At 36.4% G+C, this 17,423-nt stretch overlaps 1 protein-coding gene across 30 annotated transcripts in view; it reads left to right on the top strand.

The window, feature by feature from the left end:
- ST7L (suppression of tumorigenicity 7 like) overlaps window positions 1–17,423 on the top strand; it is a 140,942-nt gene that overhangs the window by 36,990 nt on the left and 86,529 nt on the right. For 2 of the 30 annotated variants that reach the window (XM_069600621.1, XM_069600630.1), the window contains one exon: window positions 10,249–11,631. The exons of the other annotated variants lie outside the window; for them this stretch is intronic. In XM_069600621.1, coding sequence (XP_069456722.1) covers window positions 10,249–10,362 — 114 coding nt within the window. In that variant the 3' untranslated portion in view covers window positions 10,363–11,631. Of the gene's footprint in view, window positions 1–10,248; window positions 11,632–17,423 lie in introns of those variants that run through there. 30 annotated transcript variants of the gene reach the window in all.

Here is a 17,423-nt window from a genome sequence, read left to right as displayed (position 1 = left end):
TCCTCCCGCCTTCAGTCTTTCCCAGCATCAGGGTCTTTTCTGATGAGTCAGTTCTTTACATCAAGTGGCCAGAGTATTGGAGTTTCAGCTTCAGCATCAGCCCTTCCAATGAATATTCAGGACTGATTTCCCTTAGGATGGACTGGTTGGATCGCCTTGCAGTCCAAGGGACTCTCAAGAGTCTTCTCCAACACCACAGTTCAAAAGTATCAATTCTTTGGCACTTAGCTTTCTTTATAGTGCAACTCTCACATCCATACCTGACTACTGGAAAAACCATAGCTTTGACCAGATGGACCCTTGTTGGTAAAGTAATGTCTCTGCTTTTGAATATGCTGTCTAGGTTGGTCATGACTTTTCTTCCAAGGAGTAAGTGTCTTTTAATTTCATGGCTGCAGTTACCATCTGCAGTGATTTTGGAGCCCCCCAAAATAAAGTCTTGTCACTGTTTCCACTGTTTTCCCATCTGTTTGCCATGAAGTGAGTTATTGAGGTATAGCCAGTCAACAATGTTGTGACAGTTTTAGGTGAACAGCGAGGGAACTCAGCCATGCATATACATGTATCCATTCTCCCCTATTCTCCCTCTCTGTCTTTATTTACTCTCATCTAGGCTGCCACATAACATTGAGTAGAGTTCCATGTGCTATGATAGTAGGTCCTTGTTGGTTATCCATTTTAAATGTAACAGAGTGTCCATGTCCATCCCAAACTCCCTAACCATCCCTTCCTTCCATTCCTCCTACTGCAACCACAAGTTCATTCTCTTAAGTCTGTGAATCTCTCTCCGTTTCGTAAGTAAGTTTATCTGTAGCATTCCTTTTTAGATTACTCACATAAGGGATGTCATACGATATTTCTCCTCTATCTGACTTGCTTCACTCAGTATGATGATTTCTAGGTCCATTCATGTTGCTGCAAATGGCATGATTTTATTGTTTTTAATGGCTGGGTAATATTCTATTATATATGTATACCACATCTTTTTTATCCATTCCTTTGTCAGTGGACATGTAGGTTGCTTCCTTGTCTTGGCTATAGTAAACAGTGCTGTGGTGAATATTGGTGGTGAATATATGTGGTAAATATGTATCCTATCAGATCATATTTTTCTTCATATACACCCAGGAGTGGATTGCAGGGTCATATGATAGCTCTATTTTTAGTTTTTTAAGGAACCTCCATACTGTTCTCTGTAGAGCCTGTACCAGTTTGTTGCTGTTCAGTCACTCAGTCACGTCCGACTGTTTGTGACCCCATGGACTGCAGCATGCCAGGCCTCCTTGTCCTTCACCATCTCCTGGAACTTGCTCAAACTCATGTCCATTGAATCGCTGATGCCATCCAGCCATCTCATCCTCTGTTGTCCCCTCCTCCTCCTGCCTTCAATCTTTCCTGGCATCAGAGTCTTTTCCAATGAGTCAGCTCTTTGCATCAGGTAGCCAAAGTATTGAAGTTTCAGCTTCAGTGTCAGTCCTTCTAATGTACTCAGTATTCAGGATTGATTTCCTTTAGGTTTGACTGGTTTGATCTCCTTGCAGTCTAAAGGACTGTCAAGAGTCTTCTCCAACATCTCAGTTCAAAGGCATCAAAATGTACCAATTTACATTCCCACTAATAGTGTACGAGGGTGACCACCATCCTGACATTATGTTCACTTCCTTCTTTTCTTATATTTTTGATCAATACTTTTCCTTTATTGCTGGCTTTATAAACCAAATTAAGTAGTGAAAGTGAAAGAAGAAAGTGAAGTCACTCAGTCATGTCCGACTCTTTGCGACCCCATAGACTGTAGCCTACCATAGACTGTAGCCTACAGGCTTCTCCATCCATGGGATTTTCCAGGCAAGAATACTGGAAGTGGGTTGCCATTTCCTTCTCCAGGGGATCTTCCCGACCCAGGGATCAAACCCAGGTTTTCCTACCAGGGAACCCCAAGTTAAGGAGTGCCCTGTTAACATTCTCAGGAATAATTTGTGTAAAAATTAGAATTATTTCTGCCTTCAGTGATTGGTAGAATTTGCTGATAAAGCCATCTGATTCTGTATTTTTGTTAGAAGGATTTCCTTTACAAATTTCATATTAATTACAAATTCAGTTACTTAACCATTCCATAGCTATTCACATTTTTAATTTTTTCTTATGTTAGTTTTTGGTAAGATATATTTTTCTAAGAATTTATTTCATGCAAAAATTTTAAATTTACTGGCATAAAGATTTCATAAAATCCTTTTATTACCTTGTTAATATGTGCAGGATCAGTTCTAACATCCACTTTTTAATTCATAGCACTGGTTACTCGCCCCCCACCTCCCCCCACCCCCGCATTGGATTCCTCAGGGATTTGTCACTTTTATTAGTCTTTGCAAAGAACCAAGCTCTGGCTCTGTTGATCTTCTCTACTATTTGTTTTCTGGTCCATCTATTTCTGCCCTTTATGGTCTTCTTTCAACTTTGTTTGGCCCCATCTTATTTTTTTCTATTTCATGTATCTTATTAAAGGTACTTAACTCGTTAATTTTTAGTCTTTCTTCTAATATAGCCATTTAAGTCTCTTAACCTCTAATATTAATATAATTTTAACTGCATAGGATAGCATTACTTTTTATATAATTTAGTTCAAAATATTTTCTAATTTCCTCTATGACTTCTTCTTTGATTAGAGGTATATTTATTCCATTTAGAGATGTATTTAACTTCCAGACATATGAAGATTATCTTCTTATGAATGATTTCTGGCATAATTGCATTTTGGCCAGAAAACATACTCTGTGTGATTTCACCCCTTTAAAACATTTTTTGATTCTTGAATTTGTTTATTTTTCACATTTCTTATATTATTTGTAGTTTTTAATTCTCTGCCAAAATTTTTAATGTAATGTACTGTCTCTTTGAAAATAATTTAAAGTAGTTATCTTGAATTCTTTCTCTGATAATCCTGATATGTGGAACCTCTCTGTATCTGTTTTTATTATCTGCTTTTTTTCTGCTGCATCATATTCATATTGCCTTTTCTCTTATGCCTCATTTTCTTTGACTATGTGCCAGATATTTTATTTGAAAAATTGTAGAAATAGCGTAAAACTTCAGGTAATATTATATTTCTTCAGAGAGAATTTTCTTTGCCCTTAGATGCCTGGAAGAATCACTGGCAGGTCATAATCACCGTAGTTCATTTTCAGGGACTGATATTTTATGGTCTACCTGGATGACTAAACTGACTACAGTCATGAAATGTTTAGTTTGTTTCTGGTTCATTCTTACTCCTAAGATGTAGCCTTCAGAGCCCCAGTCTAATCCTGAGGGTTTTGCCAGGCCCCTCACTCTTGACAGGCCTTGAACTGCGAATTTTGTTCCTTTAGTCTTATGAAACTGATAAAAAAGGCTGAATAGCCTCCTAAGCATCTTTTCCAGCATTGTCAAATGTCCGTACAGTAAAAGAAGCCCTAAGTGTGGCTTACATCTTGATTTCTGCCTTCGCTTGACTATAGCCTCATAATTCTTTACCTTTTGTTAATTCTCTAATGTATTTAATTCAATTTTTTAAAATCAACAGCTTTTCTAGTTATCTGGTAGATTTTATCTGAGTTACCCAGTGTTCCATTACTGGAAACAGAGGTCTAAAAATACTTTTCTATGAAGTGCTCTGCTCTCTCGTGCTGCAGAGTGGTTAAGAATGACTTATAATTTCTATACATCTGTGCCAACAGTTTTTGTCTGTCTTTTGACTATAGTTGTCCTAGTAGGTATGAAATGGCATCTCATTGTGATTTTAATGTGCATTTCCTTAATGACTAATGACATTGAACATCTTTTAATGTGCTTATTGGCTGTTTGTTTTTGAGAATTTTTAAAAATAATCTTTCTTGGAATATAACTGATTTACAATGTTGCATTACTTTCAGTCGTACAGCAAAGTGAATCAGTTATACATATATTCACTCTTTTTTAGATTATTTTCCCATACAAGCCATTACAGAACATTGAGTAGAGAACCCCATTCTATACAGTAGGCCCTTATTAGTTACTTATTTTATGTATATCAGTGTACCTGTCTCATCCCAGTCTCTGAGTTTATCCCTCCTCCCTGTTTCCCCAGTAACAATCAATTTGTTTTCCACATCTGTGACTATTTCTGTTTTACAAATAAGTTCATCTGTATCATTTCTTTTTCGACTTTACATATAAGTAATATTATATGACATTTGTCCTTCTCAGTCTGACTTACTTCACTTAGTATGACATGTTGCTGCAAATGGCATTATTTCATTCTTTTTAATGGCTAAATAGTATTCCATTGTGTATGTGTACCACATATTCTTTATCTAGTCATATGTCAATGAACATGTAGGTTGCTTTCATGTCTTAGTTATTATAACTAGTACTGCAGTGAACATTGGGATGCATGTATCTTTTCTAATTATGGTTTTCTCCAGATATATGCCCAAGAATGGGATTGTATATCTTCTTTGGGTAAATATTCAAATCCTTTGTGCGTTTTTAAACTCATTTATAAAAAGTGTTCTTTAACATTTTTCTGCCATCGACATTCTTGATCAACATGATCCAAAACCATTGTGAATCTCCATAGTTGAGAAATACCAGTGTAACATAATTTTACCCATGAAATGAAATCATGAGATTGGTCATGAACCTTGCTGAGATGTGGATACCGAAGAGGCAGCTAGGGTTATTCCTTTGGTAAGTTACTTATGTGTAAACAAGCCTCAGAGCACATGATTCAGATTGTGCCTTAACAAAATTATAGCTTTAGACATCATGGCTATTTAGAGATACCACAGATGATTGAAACCTTAAATATTAAATCCCCAGATATCAGTGGTTTACTGTAGATGTGGTAGTTCTTAGTATGACACTGTACACATCAGTTAGAATAGTATTGTCTAATTTAGGATGTAGCAATAGTTTGCTGCAATATTTCATTGAGAGTTTTTATTAGCATACTACCACCAAATTCCTCTAAATTTTATTAATTTTAGATTTAAATTTGAAATAGTTGCCTTAAAAAGCCCAGAAATATATCCATATATATTTTATCATTTTATTTTTGAGAAAAGCACCAGTGCAATTCGGTGGGGAAAAGGAAATGCTTTTCAACAAATGGTGATGGAACATCTGGATGTCTGAATGGGGAAAAAAATCATGAAATATTCTCATAGCATGCATAATTTGAGATGGATCATTTACCTAAGTGTAAAGCTGGGAGAAGCATAAGCTGGAATCAAGATTGCAGAGAGAAATATCAATAACCTCAGATATGCAGATGACACCACCCTTATGGCAGAAAGTGAAGAGGAGCTAAAAAGACTCTTGATGAAAGTGAAAGAGGAGAGTGAAAAAGTTGGCTTAAAGCTCAACATTCAGAAAACAAAGATCATGGTATCTTGTCCCATCACTTCATGGGAAATAGATGGGGGAAACAGTGGAAACAGTGTCAGGCTTTATTTGGGGGGGACTCCAAAATCACTGCAGATGGTGATTGCAGTCATGAAATTAAAAGACACTTACTCCTTGGAAGGAAAGTTATGACCAACCTAGAGAGCATATTGAAAATCAGAGACATTACTTTGCCAACAAAGGTCCATCTAGTCAAGGCTATGGTTTTCCCAGTAGTCATGTATGGATATGAGAGTTGGACTGTGAAGAAAGCTGAGTGGTGAAGAATTGATGCTTTTGAACTGTGGTGTTGGAGAAGACTCTTGAGAGTCCCTTAGACTGCAAGGAGGTCCAACCAGTCCATCCTAAAGGAGATCAGTCCTGGGTGTTCTTTGGAAGGAGTGATGCTAAAGCTGAAACTCCAATCCTTTGGCCACCTCATGCGAAGAGTTGACTCATTGGAAAAGACTGATGCTGGGAGAGATTGGGGGAAGGAGGAGAAGGGGATGACAGTCGAGGATGAGATGGCTGGATGGCATCACCGACTCAATGGACATGAGTTTGAGTGAACTCTGGGAGTTGGTGATAGACAGGGAGGCCTGGCGTGCTGCGATTCATGGGGTTGCAAAGAGTCAGACACGACTGAGCAACTGAACTGAACTGAACCGAAAGCTAAAACTATACATTTAGAAGAAAACATCTAAGAATATCTTTGAAATTTTCAGGTAGACAAAAAGTTCCTAGGACAGTATAGGCACTGAACTGTAAGAGAAAAAAAATTGTATATTGGCCTTTTCAAAACTTTAAAATTCTTCTCACTGATGACAGTGTTAAAAATGAAAAGGCAGGGAATTCCCCAGTGGTCAAGTGGTTAGAACTCTGTGATTTCACTGCTGAGGGTACAAGTTCTATCCCTGGTCAGAGAACTAAGGTCCCATAAGTTGTGCATTGTGGCCAAAATAAATAAATAAAATCTTTACCATCCTTCTTAAAATTTATTTATTTATTCAATTTTGGTTGCACTGGGTCTTTGTTGCTGTGTACGTGCTTTCTCTAGTTGTGGTGCATGGGCTTCTCATTGCGATGGCTTCTCTTGTTGCAGAGCACAGGCTCTAGGCACACAAGCTTCAGTAGTTGCAACACACGGGCTCAGTGGTTGTGGCTTGGGGGCTCAGTAGTTGTGGCACATGGGCTTAGTTGCTCTGTGGCATGTGGAATCTTCCTGGACCAGAGAGTGAACACATGTCCCCTGCATTGGCAGATAGAGTCTTACCACTGTACCACCAGGGAAGTGCTTCACCATCATTTCTTTTTAAATGAAAATGCAAACTGCAAACAGGAAAAAAGTATCTCCAATTTGCTTATTTGCCAAAGGACTCATATTCAGAATATGTAAATATAAAATGACAACTTTAATCAAAAGCCTTGAACAGATACTTCAGAAAAGAAGATATTGGAATGTCCAATAAACACCCAAAGAGGTGCTCACCATCTTTGGTTGTCAGGAAAATGCATTATAAAATTACAATAAGGTATTATGCCTATCAGATTGGCTATAATTAAAAATAGTATAAAATATTGGCAAGAGTGTGGAATATTTAGAACTCTAATACATTGCTGCCTTAATGTATAAAATGATACAACTACTTTGGCAATTTCTTATAAAATTAAACATATATCTCATCCTGTCACCCAGAAGTTTTACACCAAGGTATGTATCCAAGAGAATGAAAATTTATTTAGCAGTAAAAAGAAAAGAACAACTGATACAGCAAAACATGGATGAATCTTAAACATACAGTATTGTGCAAAGGACTGTATACTGAATGATTTCGTTTATGTGCTGTTCAAGAAAAGGTAAAAGTGATCTATTGTGGTAGAAATTAGCACAGTAGTTTGCCTCAGGTGGTCAGGGTAGAGGTATTAACTGGAAAGGAAACTTTCTGGGGTGATGGTGTTGCTTATCTGTGTTTTTTAAAAAGTCATTGAACTGCAAACTTAAAGCCTGTGCATTTTACTGTTTTTAAATTATACCTCAATAAAGAAAAAAAAAAAAAAGGTATGACTCAATGTGGAAAGCACTGTCAAAGTATCATGCCTCCTAATAAAATGAGATGATATTTGTGAAGTTCTTAAAGTTTGATCCCTGGGTTGGGAAGATCCTCTGGAGAAGGGAAGGGCAACCCACTCTAGTTTCCTTGCCTGGAGACTCCCACGGACAGAGGAGCCTGGTGAGCTATACAGTCTGTGGGGTCGCCAGGAGTCAGGGTCGCCAAGAGTTGGACACGACTGAGTGACTGATACTACTACTACTACTAACAATGTCTGAGTAAAACAGTATTGATTATTACAGCTATCGTTGCTTTATTATGCTCTGTTAACCATTTTCTCTTCCTGTTTAAGCTGTTCCAGTTTGTCCTCTTTCCTTTTGAATATTATTTTAGTACTTTAGAATGTATGAGATTTGGGGATTCCTTTGTTGAGAAGAGGTGAAGGTGAAGATAGTTAGATGAGACAGGAGTTAACTAATTTGAATTACTCAATACCCTGAGGACAATTTATTTTGTCTTACAGAAGAAGCCCTTGAGAGAAGAGTGATATAGAACATTTAAAAACAAAACAATGACAAAAACTTGTTTAGTAAATCTTTATAAATTGAGTACATATTTAGGAATATATAATCTGTAGCTTTTTAAAGTTATTATTTCTTATTTTATATTAAAACTGGCTTTGGCATTGTGTTGCTAAGAAAGTAGACCATGCCAGGTGGCCTTTGTAAGTATAAGGGGAATTTTAAAAATAATACATAAAAGGTAAAATCCATTCTGGCTGGTCAGAAATTGAAGCCTATAGGATGACTCCCATCCATCAGAGAAGCTACTGGGTCTTTAGCAGCAGACTTACATTTCTTTGGCCATACTGCCTATATTATAGCAGCATGTGTAAAATAGGAGGGGAAGGGGCACTTGATTGAGATTCTGAGTGGCATAGCAGGAGTACAGAGAGAAAAGGGAAGTGGTATTAAAGGCTGTGACCCGTTCCTAGAGCACAGTGAGCCTTTTGCTTTCCATTATATTATACTGTGGACAGGTTGGAAGGGATGAGATATCAAATGCTTATTTCTTGAGGTGTTGCTCCATAGGATGATGTGCTGTTTAGCCCCCATTCCCTCTCTTTTTAATGTAAGATCACTTTCACTTTGCTCCTGAGGCTGTTAGGTAGTATCATGTTTTTTTCAGTTTATTCAGATAGCAGTTGTTTTTACTTTCTATCTAGGGACTTAGTCTCTCTATAGTACATCTCCATGTGGAATCTTTGCATTCAGCCTGCCTGTCCAATCTCATAGAATGTGCACTGAGAAAACTAATTGCAGAGATAAATTGGTTCTTGATGTGCATGACTGATCAAGAGCAAAGTACCTTAATTTCAGATGCCTTCAGAGAGATTTTTCTTTAACCTCTGCTTTTAAGAGGAAGATTATAAAGCATTATCATTACTTCGGGTCAGAATTATATTGCTTTTGGTCAAAAGCTGTTGTAAGATTTGCAAAGTAATAGAAACAAAGTAATCTAGAGATAAATTATAAAGATCAAAGCAATTCAAAATTAAAGTGAATTTGAGTGTAAGCATAGGTATAGAGTTATGAAAGAAACCATCAGGCCATACATCATTATGTCTTTTTAACTATAGCTCCCAAAGTAGCTTTAATTTTTATTATTTTTAGTGAAAAGCAAGAGACTTGAGTGGTTATTTGAGTATCTTGTCCATAGTTGAGTACTAGTTAAAATTGGCCCCAGCAATTTCTGATTTATTCCCGATATAATGAGAAGGTGATTTGGAGGTAATCTGGAAGGCCCTGTAGCACATACTAGATGTTAGCTTTGGTTTATGTCTTTGACTGTGTTTTATTTGCTGGTAATTTCCAAATGTATTTCTTTTAACTCTGGCTTCCTTCCTTGTCTAAGAGACTTGCATTTCTATCTAGTTGTGGAAGATTTTACCTGGATATCTAATAGGTACCTCAGAGATTTCAATGTGTCTCAAAGTAGATTTAAAAAAATTTTTTTTAGTTTTTTCTCCAACTTGCCTCTCCTTTCTATTTCTATATTTTGATTTATGGCTTTATTATTCTCTAATTAACCTTTACTCTGTCCTTTCCAAATTACCCACTCATATCCTTCAAAATGTCTTTCAGATCTAGTCATATACTCGAACCCTACCGTCACTGCTTATTGTGCACCTTTACTGCTTGTTCTTTTAAAAAATTATTGTTATCAAAGTAATGAATTTTTTTTAAAAATCCATATTCTGTAGAAGTTATAAAGCAAAATAATCCCCTGTTTTTCCTCTCTCAGTTCTACTTCTCTCATGTAACCACTGTTTCTGTCTGGTGTATTTGTTGCCAGACATTCTCTGCATTTTTAAAATTAACTTTTATTGGATTACAGCTGCTTTACAATGTTGTGTTAGTTTTTACTGAACAGCAAAATGAATCATCTATCTGCATATCCCCTCCTTTTGCTTGGTCTATTAAAACAGATTCCTCAGTGGTCTCCATGCCATCCATCCCTCTCCACTCTGGCTATTGCCAGAGTTATCGATCTAAATAGAAAACCTTACTCTGCTAAAGAGCTCTGCTTACTCTGTATTGCCTATAGGATAAGGACCAACCCCTTAGTATTGGGTGTATAGAAGCCCTTCATAGTCTGGACCCAGTACCTGTCTCCAGTCTCTCTCCTTGCCACTTCTGCTTTGTGGCTTACCTCTAGCGCTACTATTCCCTGGATTAGTTAGGTCTCATTATGACTCCCTACCATTATATATATGCTTAATCTCTTTTCTGCTTGGCAGGTGTCTACTGATTCTTCAAGATCCTGCTCATCTGATGCCTCCTTTATAGAGATGTCTTTTCCACTTTTTCCAAGCAGAGATAATGTTCTTTCTTCTGTTTGTTTAGTGCCTTAATCATATATGTATATGATTAAATATATATATGTGTGTATATATATAATTTGGTCTGTTTATATGTCTATCCCTTAGTTATTTGTGAGCTTTTTAAAAAAGCAGGACTTTTGTCTTAACATCATTTTATGTCTGATATTCTACTTAGGACATAATGGGCATTCAGTAAATGTTTGGTAAATAGATATGTTTATAATTTAGATTTGCACTACTATAAAGACCTATATCTGAGGTAAAGAATATAAAATTTTAGATCCCATCATATTTTTAAGCCATTTGATATTTTGTAAATTTTACTACATTATGTCACTTTTGGCCTTTTAATGACAGAAGCACAATTTCAGCATGACCTTATTTCTTAACTTATAAAAGAACTCAACTTTTAATGGAACAGTGTACTATATTTTAAAATAATGAGTTAGATCTACATAGAGACAGAAAAAGATACACAAGACATATTGTGAAGTAAAAAGGAGTTGTGTAACAATTTGGTACTATAGTTAAGAAAAGTAGTGTTTTATGTTATGCTTAAGAAAAAGAAATCCAGACAAATGTAAATCAGATTATTATCTTTATTTTCTTTTATCACCAATCTTGTAATATATTCTTTTCTGTGTTACTCTGGAGTGTTTGCAGTTTTGTACTATATGTCCTTTCATAAGCAAAACAACAACAACAACAAAAAAAAACGGCCAAACCAAATTACTCCTCAGTTTTTAACCTTTCATATTCTTCATTCTTCAAACAGAAATAAAGTCTTGAATTTATTTTCATTTTGTTTTAAGTTTGCCCAGAAAGTTAGAAAATATCTTTAAGTAAAAACTGAAATACAGGTATGAGTTTGAAGACATTTTTGATATATATATATCAGATCCAGTCAGTTAATAATTGTCTTAAGGCCTGCTTTGGGTGGATAGTGTAGTATGCTAGATGCTGAAGTAGAATATAAAGGATATGATTCTATTGTGTAATAACTTACAGCTTTTTCTGGGTAGCAAAAATTCCTGAGCAGTACTTTGTGGAGGACATAAAATAAGTAATAATCCTATAATTGGCTATTTTAAGTATATTTTCTTTAAGCTGAAAATTTTTCTTTATATTTTGAGGGTGAAATTTTATTTCAGTATCCTATTGGAAACTAAAAGATAAGAATTGCTTTGCTTTAAAGTCAAATTGTAAAGGACATTTGCTGGTAGGTAAGACATGATAGTAAAAATAAGGTAGCATAAGGAAACAATTTTTTCATGATTAAATAATAAAAATTTTTAATACAAGATCCTAAAGTATCATTTTATAATAATATCTATTTGATTACTATCTGAATTGTCACTTAGAATATTGCTCAGAAGTATAGATATATATTAATAATTGCTGAAAGTATTTATATATATATTAAATTGATACTTTTTATAAGTTTTACTGAATAATTGTTAATATAATTGCTGAGTGGCTTAGCAAAGATAGGCATTAGTCTAAAGCTTCAGAATTCTAAAACTGATTGAAAATAATTGGAAATGTTTTTATCTGTAAAATAAAGCAAAATTCTAATGGAAAGGACTTGGTTAAGTACTGAACCTCTCTGAAAATAAGATATTCTTTTTATGATGGAGATTCGACTGTGATTGCCTCATTTTCTTTGCTTCCTACTGAAGAAGCTCTCGGTGCACTTGCAAAGAGCATAAGGAGTCATGTCAGAGGTCAGGTATTTGAGTCCATTTTCCCACAGCCTCCTGGTGTGAGTGATCTTTTACTGTGTTTTAAAAAAAAATGGGCAAGGATTAAAGAGGATTAGAAAGAATATTACCCTCCTGAATATAGGTCCAAGGCACTAAGGGTAGAGAACCCAGCCAGGCAGCAAATGGGCTTTGCTTGACCAGGACACAACCTCTGCTGCATTCCTTTAAGAAACTGAATGGGAAATGTTAAGTCCCCAAACTGGATTAGTAAATAATCTCATAGCTTGTGACATCTACTAAAATAAATTGATGAGCAGACTGCATTCTTACACTTTGAGGAGAGGGCCAGAGACATCAAGACTAAGAGTAATTATTCTTTTATCTTTTTGCTTTTTAATTTCAGCTTTATTGGGTTATAGGAATAAAGGGTAATTAAAGATGAGCACTCAGCCCAGTAAGTGTTAGAAAGGCACATTCCATAAACAAAGAAAAATTACTTTATATGTATTAATGCCATGAGTCCATATGTATTAATAATTTGTCTTAAAATTTGAAAGCACTACTAATTTTTATTTTTCTAATTCTTCCTATTTGTAGTACTTTTACAAAGTATTTCACAAATTCAACTGTTGAATTTATGCTGTTTATCTCATTGAAATGTAAGGATATATCTTTTAAGACACCTTTGGAATGTCTCTCTTTTTATATTTTATAATATACATTAATGTGGTTTGCACCATATGACACATAATTTGGTACCAAGTTATTGAGACCCAAAAAGGTAGTTTCAAACCTGTTCTAGTAGGGGAGATGTACTCTGGCCTCAGTCTTTGGAAGAAGTAGTTAACTGAGGAGGTGTACTGTGGTCTTAGTCATTGGAAGAAGCAGCTAGCTAACTATTTTTAAAAGATTTTAAGTTGACTACTTTAATAATAAAGATGGTGTAAAAGTTGGCTTCCCTGGTAGCTCAGTCAGTAAAGAATCTGCCTGCATTGCAGGAGAGCGGGGTTCGATCCCTTGGATGGGAATATCCACTGGAGAAGGAAATGGCAACCCACTCCAGTATTCTTGCTCGGCAAATCCTATGGATGGGGAGCCTGGAGGGCTGTAGTCCGTGGGGTTGTAAGAATTGGACATGACTTAGCAACTAACCCACCACTGTGCATGTGTGCTAAGTTGTTTCAGTTGTGTCCAGTTCTTTGCGATCCTATGGACTGTAGCCCACTAGGCTCCTCTGCCCATGGGATTCTCCAGGCAAGAATACTGGAGTAGATTGCCATGCCCTTCTCCAGGGGATCTTCCCGACCCAGGGATTGAACCCTCACTAGCGCCACCTGGGAAGACCCCCACCACAAGTAGTTAATTTTGCATCTTTCTTCATGTAATTAGTATATTTGACTAGTGCAATAACTGTGATTATTCTGCTTTTGATATGGATTGTAATATTAAGGGAAGCATTTCTTCAAGAGTTTGAGATCGAATTTCATTTCATATGTAAATAAGAATTGATAGGTTATAACTTTAACAGGCATGCTCACTTAAATGCATCTTGTACTATGCTCTTTAGGCTCAAGAATTCAAGTTGGCCCTATACAATGAATATGTCTTCCTATTCTTCTCCCCACCACACCTCTCAATCTGCTGTCCACTTTCCACCTTTCCACCACTTCTGCAAAGCGAAAGTGAAATTTGCTCAGTTGAGTCCAGCTCTTTGCAACCCCATGGACTATACAATCTATAGAATTCTCCATGCCAGAATACTGGAGTGGGTAGCTTTTCCCTTCTCCAGGGGATCTTCCCAACCTAGGGATCAAACCCAAGTCTCCCACATTGCAGGCAGATTCTTTACCAGCTGAGCCACCAGGGAAGCCCATCAGTGGTTTAAAACATAATTAATACCGCTTAAACATAGAATTACATATGACATAGCAATTCTACTCCTAGTAACCCAAGAGAGATGAAAACCTTTGTTCACATAAAAATCCATACACATGGTTCAGTTTAGTTCAGTCATTCAGTTGTGTCTGACCCTTTGCGACCCCATGAACCACAGCATGCCAGGCCTCCCTGTCCATCACCAACTCCTGGAGTTTACCCAAACTCATGTCCATAGAGTCGGTGATGCCATCTCATCACCCTGTCATCCCCTTCTCCTTCTGCCCTCAATCTTTCCCAGCATCAGGGTCTTTTCATATGGGTCAGCTCTTTGCATCAGGTGGCCAAAGTATTGGAGTTTCAGCTTCAACATCAGTCCTTCGAATGAACACCCAGGACTGATCTCCTTTAGGATGGACTGGTTGGATCTCCTTGCAGTCCAAGGGACTCTCAAGAGTCTTCTCCAACACCACAGTTCAAAAGCATCAATTATTCAGCGCTCAGCTTTCTTTACAGTCCAACTCTCACATCCATATATGATCACTGGAAAAACCATAGCCTTGATTAGACGGATCTTTGTTGGCAAAGTAATGTCTCTTGCTTTTTAATATACTGTCTAGGTTGGTCATAACTTTCTTGCAAGGACTAAGTGTCTTTTAATTTCGCGACTGCAGTGATTTTGGAGTCCCCAAAAATAAAGTCAGCCACTGTTTCCCCATCTACTTCCCATGAAGTGATGGGACCGGATGCCATGATCTTAGTTTTCTGAATGTTGAGCTTTAAGCCAACTTTTTCGCTTTCTTCTTTAACTTTCATCAGGAGGCTCTTTAGTTCTTCACTTTCTGCCATAAGGGTGGTGTCATCTGCATATCTGAGGTTATTGAAACTTCTCCCGGCAGTCTTAATTCCAGCTTATGCTTTATCCAGTCCAGCGTTTCTCATGATGTACTCTACATATGAGTTAAATAAGCAGGGTGACAATATACAGCCTTCACGTACTCCTTTTCCTATTTGGAACCAGTCTGTTGGTTGTTCCATGTCCAGTTCTAACTGTTGCTTCCTGACCTGCATACAGATTTCTCAAGAGGCAGGTCAAGTGGTCTGGTATTCCCGTCTCTTTCAGAATTTTCCACAGTTAGTGGTGATCTACACAGTCAAAGCCTTTGGCATAGTCAATAAAGCAGAAATAGACGTTTTTCTGGAACTCTCTTGCTTTTTTGATGATCCAGTGGATGTTGGCAATTTGATCTCTGGTTCCTCTGCCTTTTCTAAAACCAGCTTGAACATCTGGAAGTTCACGGTTCATGTATCACTGAAGCCTGGCTTGGAGAATTTTGAGCATTACTTTACTCGAGTGTGAGAGGAGTGCAATTGTGTGGTAGTTGAGCATTCTGTGGTATTGCCTTTCTTTGGGATTGGAATGAAAACTGACCTTTTCCAGTCGTGTGGCCACTGCTGAGTTTTCCAGATTTGCTGACATATTAACACTTTCACAGCATCAATGTTTATTGTAGTACTATTCACAGTAGCCAAAAGGTGAAAACCAAATACCCATCAAATGATGAATGGACAAACAAATGTAGTGTATCCATATAATGGAATATTATTTATATCTATAATATTATTTATATTATACAATGGAATATTATTTTGTATAATATTATTCCACAAAAAGAATGGTGTCCTGATACATGCTACAACATGGATATATGCTAAGTGAATTAAACCGGTCACAAAAGACCATATATTAAATGATTCTGTTTGTATCAAATATCTGGAATGGGCAAATCTAGAGACAGAAAGTACATTAGTGGTTGCTTAGAGCTGAGGGAGGTTGGGAGTGGAGAGGGTGATAACTAAAGAGTATGGTGTTTCTTTTTTTTAAAATTTATTTTATTGACGTCTAGTTAATTTACATTGTTGTGTTAATTTCTACTGTGGAGCAAAGTGATTTCATTATACATATATATACATTCTTCTTCATATTCTTGTCCATTATGATTTATCACAGGATATTAAATATATTTCCCTGTGCTAAATCGAACTTTGTTGTTTATCCATTCTCTCTATAATCGTTTGCATCTGCTGATCTCAAACTCCCAATTCATCCCTCTCCCACCTCCCTTCCCCTGGCTTCCATAAGTCTGTTCTCTGTGTCTGTGAGTCTGTTTCTGTTTCATAAAAGTTCATTTGTGCCATATTTTAGGGTCCACATATAAGTGAGATCATATGATACTTGTCTTTCTAACTTGGTTCCTTAAGTATGATCATCTCTAGGTCTATCCATGTTGCTACATTATTTCACTCTTTCTTATGGCTGAGTAGTATTCCATTATATGTATACACATATATATATATATTTTATATATATACACAACAGCTTTACCCATTCATCTGTCAGTGGACATTTAGACTGGTTTTTGTACATGTTGCCACAATGAACACTGAGGTGTATGAATCTTTTCAAATTATAGTTTACTGCAGATATATGCCTAGGAGTAGGATTGCCAGATCATATAGTAATTCTATTTTTAGTTTTTTGAGGAACCTCCTGTTTTCTGTAGTGGCTACCCTAATATACATTTGGGTTTCCTTTTGAAGTGATAAAAATATTCTGAAATTGTGGTGATGGTTGCACATATCTGTTAATGTACTAAAAACTATTGAATTGTGTACTTTAAATGGGTGAATGGTAAAGTATATAAATTATATCTCAATAAAGTGTTACTAAAAGCTAAATTAAAAAGTAATACCTCCTATCCATATTCCTATATGTATCTATACCTATAGTAAAGCACATAGTCTGATTATAATTAATTTAAGAAATCTGTCTTTCTTGGGAATTCCCTGGTGGTCCATTGGTTGGGAATCTGTGCTTTCAACTGCCAAGGGGGCCAGATTTGATCCCAGGTTAGGGAACAAAGATCCCAGAAGCTGTGTAGCATGGCCTCCCTGCCCCACCCCAAAATCTGTCTCTCTCATTACATTAGGAAGCTCCAGAGAATAGTGTCTTGGCATTCCCTAACAAGCATAGTGCTTTGCATTATGTTTAAGAATTGAACTTCTTAACAATTAAATTCCTTCACTGTAAAAAAAGGGCAACCCACTCCCGTATCTTGCCTGGAGAATCCGATGGACAAAGAAGCCTGGTGGGCTTGTAGTCCATGGGATTACAGAGAGTTGGACACGACTGAGTCACACACACACACACGCACACACACACACACTGTAAAGGAGAAATAAAAAAATATTGCCACAACATGTTGTTCCAAAATTGTGTTTTATAATTTTTTACATTTATGCTTTTTTGGAAAAATAAATTATTTTCTCATATATTATTTCTTCAGCTTAGTTTCCATTTTGTATTTAAAGTTGCACATAAGTCATTTATTACCTTATTTTTACCTTTAGGCGTATTCTGATCTTTGGGATTTGCATATATACAAGCATTTTATACACGTTATCAGTAAGACCTTCTTGTCATTTCAACTAGCTTAATATTTGTTTTTTAAA

Source organism: Ovis canadensis, chromosome 1 (assembly GCF_042477335.2).
Source record: "Ovis canadensis isolate MfBH-ARS-UI-01 breed Bighorn chromosome 1, ARS-UI_OviCan_v2, whole genome shotgun sequence".
NCBI lineage: Eukaryota > Metazoa > Chordata > Mammalia > Artiodactyla > Bovidae > Ovis > Ovis canadensis.
Note: the sequence above shows the minus strand (reverse complement) of the source record. Positions and strands in the feature narration are given on the sequence as shown.